The 16,022-nt window shown below is 44.6% G+C and overlaps 1 protein-coding gene across 3 annotated transcripts; it reads left to right on the plus strand.

The window, feature by feature from the left end:
• Window positions 1-96: 96 nt before the first annotated feature.
• On the plus strand, window positions 97-14,161 carry mrrf (mitochondrial ribosome recycling factor). 3 transcript variants are annotated; one of them, XM_068705809.1, is made up of 7 exons: window positions 97-164; window positions 2,412-2,585; window positions 2,738-2,890; window positions 6,444-6,562; window positions 10,823-10,914; window positions 12,883-13,042; window positions 13,345-14,161. In XM_068705809.1, exons 2-7 carry the CDS (start codon window positions 2,414-2,416, stop codon window positions 13,420-13,422), a joined length of 774 nt encoding a protein of 257 aa, XP_068561910.1. In that variant the 5' UTR covers window positions 97-164; window positions 2,412-2,413; the 3' UTR covers window positions 13,423-14,161. The 3 variants fall into 3 exon arrangements, with proteins under 3 accessions (XP_068561910.1, XP_068561913.1, XP_068561912.1); XM_068705811.1 differs by lacking the exon at window positions 97-164 and adding an exon at window positions 2,182-2,227; XM_068705812.1 differs by lacking the exon at window positions 2,738-2,890.
• The last annotated feature ends 1,861 nt before the right edge of the window (window positions 14,162-16,022 follow it).

Below are 16,022 nucleotides of genomic sequence, written 5' to 3' on the forward strand. Positions count from 1 at the left end.
TCCGGGTTTGACGTTTTCAGGCAGTAACCCCGCCTACTCGGGACACCCCGCGCAACGTTTCGCGCACACAACCGGATTTTCCAAAGTGTCGGCGCTTGATGATGACGACACAAATGTCAAATGTGGCTTTCCCCCCCTAGCTAACATGCTGTAAATGCTGTAAAGTAAGTACGTGTGCTGTTTGGGGTCACTTTTTTCAGGTGAAGGTTGGGTATTACCGGGTCGTTGCTGAAATGAACGGCAGTGCTATGTTTAATACTACGTGGTAGCGTTTTATGTTTAGTATTTGCTCGTGGTTTGTGCACGAGAAGGCGACGAAGGGCTGCATGCACGCCCCCATCGCAGCGACCTTCACACTGCTGCTCCTAGGCTACATAGAGTGCAGGGACCAGTCACTTATCTTACTATACACGCATTACGCACGCTACACCTCGTGATTTCTGCTTTACTCGAGTACCAATTACCAAAAAAACAAACATATTTCAGCATTTTCTGACACTTAATTGACTTAACAGTTAATCAATTAACTGGAGAGGTTCAGGAGGCGGAACATCATCCGATACTCTGCTGTATTATGTTCAGCACGAACTGTAACGTGTGCAGAGGAGACATCATGCGGGCCCGCCAGCTGTCCTCTGCCACTGCATGAAGGAGCGGTGTGTCTGCAGCTGCTGCTGTGTGGGGAATCTACAGGATCTGAGGCTACAGTATCCCACCGAACACCTGTGCTTCACTTCTTCTGCTTGACTTCCACTCTAAAGAGATCCGTCACCGTCCCTCATGGGAGCCTATCTGCTCTGCCACTGTGCGCCGTATCATGTCAGCTTTGTCAGGAAACCTGCCGGTTTGTTTGTGTTGTAGGTGGTTTTCCACAATCTAGCCTAAATATTGCCTTTGGAATATGTTTGGATTTTGGTTCATATCTGGAGTCAGTGTTGGATTAACACCAGGGACTTGTGGCATATTGAGGACACTGAGATCAGTATGGTGTCTGGGATTTTTGGTGCTTTAAGTGAATGCAGGAGAAGTTTAAAATCGACAAAAAAAGACACACAATGGGTTATGGCTGATTCTGACATCTTTGTAAACCCATTTCACAATCAATTTAAATTTTGATTTAGTGTTATATTCTTGGCAGTGTGCATACATCTTTGAAACAGCATTTAGAGAACCACAATTATAATCTTAACAGTTAAAAGAATAAGTAAATGTGAAAAATAATCTGACAATTGTACATACTTTGTTGGTTGGTGGGTTTTGTTTGGACATATAACCTGCAGTGAGAGGTCTTTACTTGCTTTTTTATGCAAACAATATTTATGTCCAGTGAAGAACAACATATTTCTCCCAACTGAAAATAGTTATTAATAGTATTTCTGTAACATGATGCATTTGGTAAAGTTCTCCTCACGTAACTGAATTGTCTTTACTGCAGCAGTTTGTTTCTCCTCACAGCTTCCAGCTATAAATGCACACCACACAATCGAGGATGCCAATCCGGCTGCAGAGCTCTTCACAGCCACTGACTGTGAAAGACGGGCTTCAGTGTGTGTTTGTGTCTGTGGGCTCGGATACCTCCAGTGTTTGTCTGCGCTTGTTGTACTCCGGGGTTCAGCGACACGGTTCACAGTCGAGAGCCATGTTTGCGCGGTGGGAGGTGGGAGGTGGTTGTTTTAAATAGAAAAGGAGCGGTCCGTCTCATATTGTGACATTTCTGAATGGGAGGTTTCCCCTCAGGAATGCTCAAAACGACTGTGCGTGGGCCGAGAGGAGACTTTGTGGTTGGCTTTTAGATTTGTTTGTGCTAGACGGAGACGGTGTAATTGCGTGTAATGTAACCCGTACAGCTGAGCGCGGAAGGTTCTTCAACTGCAGTGATTTGGACTTGTAGCAGGAAAAGCACAGGTGAAACAAATGACCCTAACGATGGCTCAGGTCCATCAAGCCTTCGAGTGGGACCAGTGGACCAGGGAGCACGATCGGCCCTCTAACCTCCAGCCGTGTTCACGTGTGATTGCAGGGTTTAATTAATAACACTAATTATTGCCTTGTTCCATTTATGTGGTCAGGGAACTACTTATACTGTACTTAGCAAAGATATATGGCTGACATTGCAAAAAAAAACAACATACAGCATTCACAGGTTTAACTCTATTGTTTGCTCTTTTTATTCTCATATAGTTGTCAAGAGAAAAGTAGAGCTGGAGCTTTAATGTCAGTACTAGAGGTAGGCCTACCTCCTACTGGCTGAGATGAGCTATTACTGCATTATGATCAACTGATCTGTGTACAATTTGTTATTCACATTTGTTCAAATGATGTTATTTCAAACTCAGTGGCATTGTGTTCATACTTCCTCTTACATCATTTTTTAGTTATTTAGTCCTTTTTTCCCCTTCTTTCTCCTTCAGTTATGGCTTTGAATCAGCTGAGTCGGCTGCGGCCTCTGCTGTGTCAGTCCCTGTTGCGACAGGTCAGGTCTCCCCTCGTGGTCACCTCCAGGGTCAGTGACCCACTGCTGCACCCCAACCCCACCGTCCACCCCGCTGCATGCAGGAGGCTCTACGCCACGAAGAAAGCAAAAGGTCAGTGAGGAGACTGCGCGGCCTGGAGTTTGCGTGTGTACAGCCTCCGTTGGCACGGATGCGGGTTACGTGATTCGATGTGATCTATCTTAGATACGAGTCGTCCCTCTTCCCTCGGTGATCTGCCTCTTTCCCTCTCTTCATCTTCCAAGCCAAGGCAAAGGGCCAGTCAGCGAAGGTGAATATTAATGCGGCTCTGGTGGAAGACATCATCAGTCTAGATGAAGTGAAGGGGGACATGACAGCTGTTCTCAATGCGCTCAAAGAGGACTTCACACGCAACCTCAGCATCCGAACCTCGCCAGGTATTCAGCTCGTCTCTGACTCTTTCTCTCCCTCTCGTTTTATCCGCCTGCGTCTGATTACATTACTTTCTTTCCTAGTCTTTGCAGAAGAAAAACAAACAAACAATAAAAGCAGCTGTCTAATAGTGCCAGGTATTCATCGGATGCAACGCTGAGGGGTGGATATAAATGGCAGGATAATAAGAGCAACGGCAGTGTTGTGAAACACATACGTGTTTCATTTAGTTGCTAAGCTTTCTATTTCCTTCTTTATTGTTAACAGGGTTAAAGAAGACAACATGCTAGAACAATAGAACAAATGCAGTGAGTTGAGTACCATACGGCTAGGATGAACTAGTATTTGTATAAATTGTCCAACAGCAGATTTAATCTGCAAAGGTATGTCTGTGATCTAATGGATGTCTGCAGTCCAACCAGAATGATACAATGTTTACCCAGAGCCAAACCAATGTTTGAATCCAGTTTTTCCAAAGAATGCTTTTCAGGAGCATCTACAAACGTGGCTCCTCTTCTTCTGAGTCCTGACTTAACCGTATGTGATTCTGTCTCTGGATGGACGGCCGTGACGTGACGGACATCCACGAGATGAGATGTCACCTATGCTGGCTATGCGTATTTTTTGGGATTCCTACTTTGAATTTCATACACACACACATGTGCATTGTTTTTCATCTACCTGACACAGCGCCTGAGGCCAGAGAGCGAGCCCCGGTGTGACTTTTACCTTGACTCCACTGTGACCTCGGTTTCCCCAACTACATCCAGGTCACGACCCTTCCTGCCTCTGGGTTGTAACAAATGGGAGCTGGGCTCGGTGTAGTCGGAGGTGGGGTGTATAATGGAAGCTCCCGAGGGAGGAGGCAGCCTCGAGAATGAGACTTCACATTTAAAGCGTCTGAGCTTTTCCTCCTCAGATGAAAGTGTGCTTTTGATCTGCAGCTTGTGCAGTCTAGTTTAAGTTCACACAAACACGCAGGAGAGTTAAACAGCGGAGGCATGAACACAACCTTGATTGTCATGCATAACATCTCGATGTCTTGTCTTGCAGATACCCTCAACATGTTTCAATGTCCTTCTATTCATGTATCCGTCCGTTCTTTATCGTCCCATCAGCTATGTCTCGGTATGAGGCCCCTCCCTTTATAGCCCTCCATTACTTACTTTTCTATTGAAACAGCTTTATTTTTTGGCTCCCGCTCAAAGGATATTTTCAATCTGTCTCTTATACTTTTGAATGCAAATTAGTTCTTGACCTACAGGGAAACATTTGTTCACAAGAGTTCCCTCCTCCACGCCCTCCATCTTTTCAGTCCTCCTCCTGTTTCTCCTGTCATGTCAGCCTCCATCCCTCCCTCCTGTCATCCGTCTTGCTCCGTCTCTCTCTCTATCCACTCACTGCTGTCCTCCGCTCCATCCGTCCTCCTCTCTTCTGTCCAGCTGCACAGTAATCCAGGGAGGCAGCAGGACTTAAAAGCTGACAGCAGAGATGAGATGGTGGAATGGAATGACGTCAGTTGTCCAAATGTGTGTGTGTGTGTGTGTGTGTGTGTGTGTGTGTGTGTGTGTGTGTGTGTGTGTGTGTGTGTGTGTGTGTGTGTGTGTGTGTGTGTATGTGTGTGTGTGTGTGTGTTCCATGAACCTCTCATCTGGCTCTCATTAAACTTATGACTAAACGTGTGTGTGTGTGTGTGTGTGTGTGTGTGTGTGTGTGTGTGTGTGTGTGTGTGTGTGTGTGTGTGTGTGTGTGTGTGTGTGTGTGTGTGTGTGTGTGTGTGTGTTTTACCGTGAATCCTTACTGTATGTGTGCACGCTTTTTTTTGCGTATGGCAGACGTGCAGCAGAAAGTCGTAGATAGATGCAGAGAGAAGGGATCAATGCTGGGACCGCCGTGTTGTGGTTGGTCACAGATGGGTAAAGACGGCCCAAAAACACGCTCTGTTTCCATGGAGACTTTGTCAACACGGGGTGGACTGAGACATTGAACCACAACACCGGTTACTGTGACAAATCTACCTAGAACTACCTCAATATAGCTTCAGGTACAAAAAACCACCAATTCCAAATGAATGAAGATGTTGCAGACCAAACAACTGCATAGAATACAAGTGATGGTGTTGTGCATTCATCTCAGTCTGAAGAATAATACTGATTTTATCTACATTCCTAGTATATCAGGTTTACACATAATGTGGCATGTTTAAGATGAATGGTAAACAAATGTTTAGTGCACATATAAAAGCATATTTTCCATGTATTTATTTTATATTGTATGTATTATATCTCTGTCTCTCGGCCCCCGTACCCCTCCTCACACTCCACCTTTGTAGTCCAAGAGATGATTGTCTGTCTGCCTGTCTGCCCTCCTGAAGTATTATCAGATGTGGAGGTGCTCATTGTCAAGGCACAGGTAACAAAGACGGACAGGCAGAAGCTCACAGATATGGACATGAGCGGTCCGTGTGTGCAAACAGAGGCGCTGTGTGGAAGTTGAAAAGTCAGAATAATTGTCTGGCAGGTAGACGGCGTGTCAGGGATCCAGTTGGGCTGCGGCCTTTAAACAAAAGGCATCCATTTCATCACAGCATTTTTATTTTTCATTTATTTCTTTGCATCTGATCACTGACTGGTACCTCGATGTCTCTTTGCTCTTGAACTCATATGATTAATTGATTTTTAAACTCTCACCATTGGCTCACCTCCCCTTCAACCCCCGTCCCCCTCTTTTCCACACACTCTACCAGCGCAGCCTGCAGTGGGTAAGCAGGGAGCGAGTGATGTAAGGCAGAGGTGGAGAAGGAGGAAACAACTGCGTCTGAGGTTAGCCAGATGGAGGAGAGGGAGCGGGGCGGATGGATGGAGTGAGGGAGGAAGGGACTGAACAGGAGTCGGCTAATGTTGGCAAACTTATCTTTGTTCCTCAGTGTTGACAGTGAGGACAGACGGTAGATCATGGAAACTCTTAACACTGTTACACTGGTCTCGTTTGTGGTTTCTGCTGCACATCCATCCATCCATCCATCCATCCATCCGTCTGTTTGTAAATCTGTCTGATTAGATAGAAAGAAAACATCCAGTCAGTCGGCATGGAAACTGTCTTCAAACCAGAAAAGCTGTTTTATTCACCACAGCCTCACCGATACAAGTATTGTATTTATGAGAAGAAAACAATTCTGTTAATTTGTTTTACATAAACACATGACATAAACGAGCATTGGGTGAGAAAGACGCGTGGAGACCTGAGATATTTTGCACACAAACAATAAACTTTATCATCAAAAATGAACGTAAAAGTAGATATATGAGATTCTTTATTTTAAATGTCTATAAATAGAACTAAAAAGCAATATTCAACTTAAATTTAGCAAAAGAAAAAGTCAAATATTCATAAAATTCAGCCTTTTAAAATAGCTATTCTTGCAAATGCTGATATTTTAGATATTGGCAGATAAAATTGCCCTGCAGATGTGCTTGAATTACAACGACGCCTCGAATTATTGAAAATACTTCAATGAATTAAGTAAATGGACAATAGCGTGTGTCTGCGTTTGTTTAGGAGCTCTGGATCACATCGTGGTGACGACCCAAGATGGAAAGTTCCCTCTGAACCAGCTGGGACAGGTCTCCATGAAATCCCCTCAGCTCATTATGGTCAACATGAGCAGCTTCCCAGAGGTAAGACGGCCACACCAACAAACAGGAGGACACGCGTGTGCAGAGTCCTCCAACCTCACGCGCACGCGAGCGCACGGTAACTCAAAGCTTTATGAAAATAATCCCAATCGCAGACAGATAGACGGTCCTCGCAGGAGGAAAAGTGAGCCAGACCAGAACTCTTAAGCCCACGTCTCTGTGTAAATGAAACCTGACCTGCCTCTTTCTCTCCGACTGCGTCTCAGATGCTAATTGATTGATCACTCGGGGAGCCCTTTGTTCTGGGGCGAAAGATAGCAACAGGAACCCCAACCCTGTGTGAGCGTGCACTGAGATGTGGTTATGTCGGCGTACGAGTTGTCACAGAGGAGGAAATTACCTCATTTTACCCCCAGGTTAGGAAGGAATGGATTATTTTTCTTCTTTTTTACTCCCTTTTCTTTCCCTCTTTTCCTCCTCAGATGATAGAACTCTGAGCTAATCAGAGCTCCAGAAATAAATATTATCCACAAAGGCAACTCACGTTTTCAATGGTCCGACTTTCTGGTGGTCTTGAAAATCAACATTATGCAATCATATTCATACACAGACAGTCGTCACTGGGGATTTAGTTCTCTTAGGCCTTATTAGCCATCGAGCTGAAGTACAGCTATATGGTGCTTTGTTTAAAAGAAGAAACAAAAATCATATCTGCTCCTCTTCTCCATAGTTCAATAATATTTTTTTACAGGACCAGTTCTACATCGTGTTGTAATACATATGTGAAGATGCTCAGTTAGCTGAACATTCTTGTTTAAGTGAAAATAAAAACAAGACTTGTATGCAAAATGAATGATGTAAAATGCAGAGTTGAAGTGATAAATTGCGCCCAATAAGCCTGCAAGTTCTGATCAATAGGAGTTATGAATGATACCAGCTTACAAGTGAAGCTTCCATGTACAGGAAGGAGTACAGCTGCTCAGAGACCGGCCAATAGTACAGAGTAAAATAAGTGATTACAGTAATACAACCAATGCATACTGTGCACTATGCTAACATGCTGACGCTGAACAGGTATATCGCTTCCACCACAATCTTAGTTTAGCACGCGAGCGTTCTAGCTAGTGTGTGTGTGTGTGTGTGTGTGTGTGTGTGTGTGTGTGTGTGTGTGTGTGTGTGTGTGTGTGTGCGCGCGCGCGTGCGTGCGTGTGTGCGCGCGTGCGTGCGTGCGTGCGCGTGTGCGTGCGTGCGTGCGTGCGTGTGTGTGTGCGCGCACCAGATGTAATGGCAAATCCAATAGTTGTTGAGAGATTTCACTCAAAACCACACATGTCAACCTCATTGTTGAGGAAAAGTCGAGAGTTTTCAGATTCAGTCTGAACCGACCCGCCGCCCGCATGGCCTGTTGTAGCCCGGCAGAAATGACATTCAAAGGCGGTTTGTTCTGTTGGAGAACCACCTGTCTGCTACAACGGACCGGTTTTTCCACCACCTTTTTATTTTCCTACCGGTCACATTGTGAACCGGAAAAGTGTGGCTTCACATCTTTGTCCTCTTTCTTGCTGATATCACAAAACAACATGCAAATCTGAGTATGCATCAGTATCTCAAATCTGTAACTTCAGACTGAATGGTCTTTTCAGTGAGTCTATTTCCAACGACAGACCACACACACACACACACACACACACACACGTAGTCACACACAACCCTGTCGTGCCCAGCGTTACCCGTGTCCCACACAGAGGTGAGTCCTCAGTACCCCGAGCTAATAGGCTTATAATGATGCCTATCCATTACCAGGCACTCCAGAGGCCCGACCATTGTTTTCCAGTCATTCATTAAGAGCAGCCTGGGAAGGCACAGTGGAACTAACAACAACTACCAGCATGCTTAGATCACGGGGCAGCTTGGTGTGTGTTTTAGGATGAGTGTGTGCGTGTGCGTTTTTTAAGCATCCCACCGCTTTGTTCATAAAGTGTTTTCTTCAGGACTCACGATTGAAACACGAGCGCACACACGCCGACTCTCGCACACATTCCTCTTTGCTTTGAACCGCGCCGTCACGCGTTTGATGTTAAACTTCAGTGTAATTTCTCTTCCTCTCCAACATATTAACCAGAACCGGGCCCCGGACTTTTTCAGAGAAATTCCCCTCGGTTTTTCCGTAACCGCCGGAGTGGTCGTCGGGAGAGAGGAAACGGTGATGAATTTGATGCTGAGAACAATCAAACATAGGTATGGGCTGAATCTATCACCCCACACTCAAAGAGAGCAACCAGAGGGCCTGCGCTCCGGATGACTCTGACAAAGGAAACGAACAGAAACCTCATGAATTCATTTAATGCGCGCAAATAAATTCCTTTAATCTCACCGCCGTTTCTGTTTCCCAGCGGATAAGGCCAGAAGGAGCTGTCAGGAAAGGAGAGGAGAGTAGAACAACTATATGTTCTAAATCCTCGCATTACACATTTGCACACTTTGTGAAGCTCAGCTGAGGGAATTGTCATGCGGTTGCAGAGTTAGTTTGAGGAGTCTGACTTTGTTTTAAAGGGTTTAAACCGTTCAACTGTCGCTATCTGGTTCTGAAGGATTGTGTTGTATGGTGGATCAGGTTTTAATGTTTCACACATGTGAATGCTCTTTTAATATTTACCATTGAGTCACAGGCAAGCGTGTTTTTCTGCCTGCTGGCCTGCCAAACAAATATAAATACACTTTAAAATAAAATTCCAAAGAAGCCACTATATTAATGAGCTTGAGTCAAAGTACCGTGTGACTGTAGAGCAACACTTGTCAGACTCTCGTCTTTGTCTGATCCTGTGTTGTGTTGACACTGGATCACTTGTTTCCGTCACAAAACACACAATGCTGCTCTTCTTCTTCTTCTTCTTCTTCTTTCTTCTTCCTCTAAAAAGAAAACAGATTGTGTTTGGGAAATATTAGTTGCAATTCTTTTTTTCTTTTTTTTCATCTTTTTCAATAAACCATTTTGATAAAAGACATATTTTGCAGATGTTTTGTCCCAAATAAACAGCCGTCCTGTTCTGTGATGTAGTTTCCACAGTGCAGATCAGAAACATTCATTTTCACTTTAGCTCTTAATGTGGACAAATATGTCTAATTTATCAAGAAAATGTCTAGTTTGCATTTACACTAAGATTCTTCAGCTACACTACATACAGTGTCATGCATGATAATGACAGATTGTTATGGAATCTAATGTACAAACTGAAGCACCAAGATGGAATTCAGCCGTCTTTAATTGTATCAGTTACACCTGTGCTTTTCCTGCTATGACTTTAAATCTGTCCTCTGTGAAAAAGGCCTGCTGAGGCAGCAGCATAACTCACTCGTGTCGTCGCTCAATGGGTTGTTTATCCAACTGGAGCAATTGGATGCAACATAGTTGCTTCTCAATGGCTGCAAATAAACAAAATGGACAGAAAGTTGTTGTGAAAAATTGCCCCTCAACCATGTTGAAGTGTCACAATCATGGCGGCTGCCTAAACATGCGTAACATGTCATCGTCTTTCAACACGCGTGGCCTGAATGTCTCCAACCACCCAATGTGTTGACTTCTGCCTTCCCACCGAATCGGTTGAACCCAGTAGAGACCTCCTTTTCAAACCCACATAAGGTAATGAGCTGGCCACATGCAAGAGCTGACCACAACACAAGAGAAGTGTTTACATGTTCTCTTTAGTCAAAGTGAAGATACGTCCATGTGCTCACCTCAAGGTAATGACCGTTTCACATCTTCATAAACAAGCAATTAGCTGCTGTGAAATGTGCAAATAGAGGTTTAAAAAGGAACACATATAGTCAGAAGCGTGTGTGTGTGTGTGTGTGTGTGTGTGTGTGTGTGTGTGTGTGTGTGTGTGTGTGTGTGTGTGTGTGTGTGTCGTACACAAGCAGACTCTCCTGTGAGATCACCGTGGGTCAACGCCCTGCCCTGCAACCTCTCAGTCCTGTCCCAGAGGGCCGAGCGCTGACAGTGGCCCAAGGCACTTCCACACTGCAAGGGCTTCCCCAGACACACACACACACACACACACACACACACACACACACACACACACACACACACACACACACACACACACACACACACACTACAAACACAACACAACACCTTAATTACTGCCAGCTGGAGCTGGACCACTACCTGCAGTTGTAGCGCTGCTTTTCGACTCACACCAGTGCTCGCCGCAAGCACACATTCATGTGTGTGTGTGTGTGTGTGTGTGTGTGTGTGTGTGTGTGTGTGTGTGTGTGTGTGTGTGTTTGTTTGTGCCCCAGGCTACAGCGGCTGCCACCCGCGCCCTAAGAGAGAGTAGCATGAACCTTAACCCAGAGGTGGACGGGATGATCATCAAGGTGCCCGTTCCCAAGTGAGTCTCACACACACACACACACACACACACACACACACATACACATATATATATATATATATATATATATATACACACACACACACACACACACATACACATATATATATATATATATATATATATATATATATATATATATATATATATATATATATATATATATATATATATATATATATACACACACACACACACACACACACACACACACACACACACACACACACACACACACACACACACACACACACACACACACACACACACACAGCCCCAAGGGCAGGAACAGGAACACTTTCCTGCTTTTCAATCTTTTCTTTACACCTTTTACTTTTCTTCTGTCGTTCCTCTGTTTTCCCACCATTATTATACAGTGACACGTATCTGAAGTACGAGCCCTGAAACAATGAGGCGATCTGAACAATATGTTACTCAATTAACACAATGTTAATTAATTAAAGTGTTTTTTACTAAATTTATTATAAAGTTATTTGACTAAATAGATCATTTTTAAGACTCAGTTTTTATGCTCTGTTCATCTGTGACAAGACATTTTTGTTTTTATAGATGAAATAAGTAACCAATAAATAGATGAAACAATCAATACATTCTGGAAATGATCATAAACCTGAACCTTGCAGTAAGTCTCATCCATGGATTTGAATGTATCCCCATTAATAAATCTCTTCAAGCGAGAGATTTATGGACTTCTGTTAGCAGATGTATGGAGACCCCCGGTGTGTTGATGTGAGGGTCAGGTCACTCTCTCTCTCTCTGCTCAGACTAGACCTCTCTCACTCACTCTCTCTCTTTTTCTCTCTGCCAAGTCAAACAAGCTCACCAAAAACTATCCATCCCTCACTCACTAAACCACTCTGTGTGTATATACAGTATGCTTTTTACATATACACACATGTGCGTGTAAGTATACATGTATAAATGCCGCCCTGTGTTTATGTGTGTGTGTGTGTGTGTGTGTGTGTGTGTGTGTGTGTGTGTGTGTGTGTGTGTGTGTGTGTGTGTGTGTGTGTGTGTGTGTGTGTGTGTGTTGAGCAGCAGGTGTTAGTCTGGCAGAGGAGGGACACAAGAGTCAGACTGCTTTCCCCCTGCAATCAGTCTCGGCACGCTCCAAGCCTCCATTTGCATTTCCAAAGAGAAGGCGCTCCTTGATTGGCCCTGGAATCAGTAATTAGGCCGTATTGTTTGTGGTAAATAGACGCCGCACTTGGATTGTTTGCAAATAGTCCCAAAGGCAAAAACAACGAAAAAAATAGTCAATTAAGGACAAAGAGAGAGAGCGAAATGGGAAGTAGGATTTTCTGAGTGATTAACAATCGCAAAGTGAATACAAAGTTGTTGGGATGACGGATGTTTCGGCTCGAGTCTGAGACCTCGGCAACTGATTGTTGTTAGTTGGTTGCTTACGAGTCTGAACTAAAATTATTAGACTTCGTGCTTACGAGCACTTAACGTTCTCATTTGCACAAGTGAGGACATTGTTTTGTTCATTGTTCTGTGTGTGCACAGTGTGTCTGACGAACCCTTTCTTTTCGTCTCTGGGTGCAGTTTAAAGTTAGTTTTAATGTTTTGCCTAGTTCATCTCATTTCCTGCAGCGACTCCTCTCTCCAACGACATTTTAATAAACGTTGGCTTTTTGTGCATACAAAACCTCACAACTATTCATGCAATTATCTCAGCGATTACTTCATCTCTCTATTATTACCCTGCTTTTAAGAGGAGCTGACACTTGAACCTATCATCCTTCATCATGTCTTCAAACTGCATGCAGAGACATGAAAAGGGCACTGATGAGTGTGTGTGTGTGTGTGTGTGTGTGTGTGTGTGTGTGAGAGAGACATCTTGCTTGGTATAATCCATTTCCTTGTCTCCCAGGGAATCTCACCTGCTCTGTTATCGTGCGTCTCCTCTCTTTTCCCCCCCGTCTCCTCCCCTCCCTGCAGAGTGACTCGGGAGCACAGAGAGAACCTCGCCAAGCTGGCCAAACAGTTCGGCAACAAGGCGAAGGATTCCCTGAGGAAGGTGCGATCCAACGCTGTGACGCAGGTCAAAAAGACGAAGGAAGGACACTCGGAGGACACCGTACGACTTGTGGAAAAACAGGTGGGAGAGACAGCGGTGCTGCGCGTAAAAGCCTCTCGATTGATAGATCAGACCGACGAAGGGAAGTTTAATGTTGAGATGAGGCACAAAACTGAGTCAAGGAGGTAACTGATGATTTAGTTGTGAATCTATTGTAACCGCAGCCCAAACTGTCCAAGGGTACAGCTCTTCATCAAGCGACATTATAACTAGAGAAATCCATCGTCACATCGCAGCTATAATGGCATCCTTTACCAAACAGACACTAAGGTGAGTCCAAAAGGTGTGTTCAAAATCTTTTTCCTCCTCTTTTCCCTTCTCAGATTCAGCAGATGGCGGACAGCATTGCAGTGGACATTGACAAACAGCTTGCAGCCAAGACCAAGGAGCTGTTAGGCTGATTTTGACGATTAAAAAAAGTCACATTTTTGATATTTTGGTTGTAGCTGAACCAACACCTGGACACACTTAACAGAAGCAACATTTCAACCCTATCGTGTTTACAATAAACAGGGACTCATTCGGTAGTTCTTGCGTCCCGTTTCTCACAGTCCACAAGCTTCACACAGACGAGTGAGTCTCGGTTCTGTTGTACATGTTTTGGCAGAAACTGGGCTTTCGGTTCCGGGCCCACAACTCTGGCAGAGATGTGCTCCTCGCTGCTGGGTGATATCCGTGTTTAACCGTCGGTACATAAACAGAAATTGGCACGGAATCGACATCATCTCCCTCCTCGCTCGGTGCTCTTCCCGTCTTCAAACAAACACCGAGCAAAGGGACGGATGGACTTTTAATAGGATTCGTAGGCCTCCTCCTAATCAAACGCCTTGCCACAAGGGCCGTCTGTTTACGTAAAACAAGCGCACCCGTCTGAGTGTAGACCGGCTGCGGGTTTGTCTTGGTGGCAAGAGCGAGGGAGGAAGGGAGAAAGGGTTTGTTCCAGAGACGGAGGATATGATTAGCGTGTTGCCAAACATTTGTTTCACATTGATTCAGAGTCTGTTAAAGAATGCGCTTGAGTAAAAAAAAGCCTTTAATTTCGGCCCATGTCTAGGATTGATAATACGGCTGCTCTCTCGACAATGAAGTCGGGGAAAGCAACATTATTGATGGACTCCATTAAAGAAACACTGCTTTGTACCGTGTGCGTCATTTTTCTCTCTCTTGTTTTCTTTTCTTTTCCTCCACTTTTTGGTTTGAAGTCGCCCCCCTCCATTAGTCAGAGTGATAATGGACTTTTCCTGTGTACAGACCTCCAGGTCCTGACTGCTGGCACCACAACTGCCCATTAGGGAGAGAGGCTTTTAATGTTGTGCACTTGGCCCTCTTTTGTCTTTCAACAACTGCACTTTTAACGCCACGGTCGAGAATCGGAGTAGTTCGAAGTGGATCAATAACAAGAAATGTATGAATGGGAAACCGTCTCGACACACACACACACACGCACACACGCACACACACTCACTCACACACGGCTGTGCTTTCATCTGTCCGCTGTTTACACCAGCCAGAGGCTTTGCTGTACTCTTCTGTGGTCGGTGTCTTAGTCTTTATCATGGTTTTTGTTATGCTTCCTCTGCTACTGGTCCCAGGCAGCCCACATGGCAGAGCGGTTTAGTTTGCCCACACACTTGCTCTTATAACCACACAGTCATTTGATGATTACAGCGCTGCATCATTGTAAACTACCAATTCAATCTTAGTCAAAATGCAGTCCGACCTCTTTTAAATGGACAAAATGAATTGAGGGATGGTGACGGTGCAGATTCCTTGGTGGGTCTTTTTTTGTCGTCTTTGGTGTTTCGGTGGCAGCAGCGGCGCTCGGCTGCGCGCTACACATCGTGGCTTTATTACATTTGCCTTGGCCCTCTGTCCCCCTGAACAGCTTCGCTTTAATGGCCTAAACAGACCAGAGTCGTTGGATAAACAAGAGTTTAGCGGAGGAGTGGCTGAGTCGGGACAGAGGAGGGGTGGGGTGGAAATGGCAGGTTTTTGTGGTGATTCTGGGTCCATATGTCAGCAATTTGAGGGCATTGTGTACCTTGGCCTAAAACAGAGGCTTCATGATCGATGGAGGGGTGAAAATCTCCCAAGTCCCTGGCGAAGAACACAGGCGAGCACAAGGAAATTGCTTTCAGCTGATAGCTTCATTTTGGTTGACATTTATCAAGTGAATTACCCTGTTCCTTTCAAATGTTTACTACTCCTACAAGCACCGCCTTTTCACTGTGTGTGTGTGTGTGTGTGTGTGTGTGTGTGTGTGTGTGTGTGTGTGTGTGTGTGTGTGTGTGTGTGTGTGTGTGTGTGTGTGTGTGTGCGTGCGCGTGCGTGCGCGCGCGCGCGCGTGCGTGTGTGTGCGTGTGCGTGCGTGTGCGTGCGTGTGCGTGTGCTTTGTGCTATTACGAAAGCAATAGAGGTTTGTCTTTGTGGAAGTTCTGTGGCGATTCCTCACAGAAATATACAAGTCTGAATTAGCTCAGTAAATGTTTGATTGGTTAGTCTTGCCTTCTATATGTCGCTGGTGCATTTATGGAAAGATAACCAGTTACAGCTTTTACTCACAACAAGCTCTTGAAAAACAGAAATGCAAATGTGACGTTCAAATAAATTAAAGCAATACTTTTGCTTATCGGCCACAAAGGTGACTAAAATGTAATATAGCACAAGTAGAGAAGAGTCCATCATCAGTCATGTTAGTTATAAGGCAAAAAGAATTAGTACACCAGACCAAGAGAGGCTGAAGCAGCACAACTCCAGAGTGAACTAAACTGGGCAAGAGTCTGTTTTAGTACTTATGAATTCAGGTTTTCATTTGTGAGAGGAAGAGTTCTTGAATGATTTCTTCTTTCAAAAGTTGCTTAGTCTCACTTTAAATCATCAGATGGGAGTTTTTTGAAAGTATGCGTGTTGCATCGCGCTTAATTAATTCAATTTCATCCCTCTTTCCGGGAAGCACAAATATCACATACAGTCGTGGAATAGTACAATTTCAAGTCGTATT

This window comes from Cebidichthys violaceus, unplaced genomic scaffold (genome assembly GCF_023349555.1).
Source record: "Cebidichthys violaceus isolate CVI_PGR_0920_01 unplaced genomic scaffold, fCebVio1.0.p SCAF_12, whole genome shotgun sequence".
NCBI lineage: Eukaryota > Metazoa > Chordata > Actinopteri > Perciformes > Stichaeidae > Cebidichthys > Cebidichthys violaceus.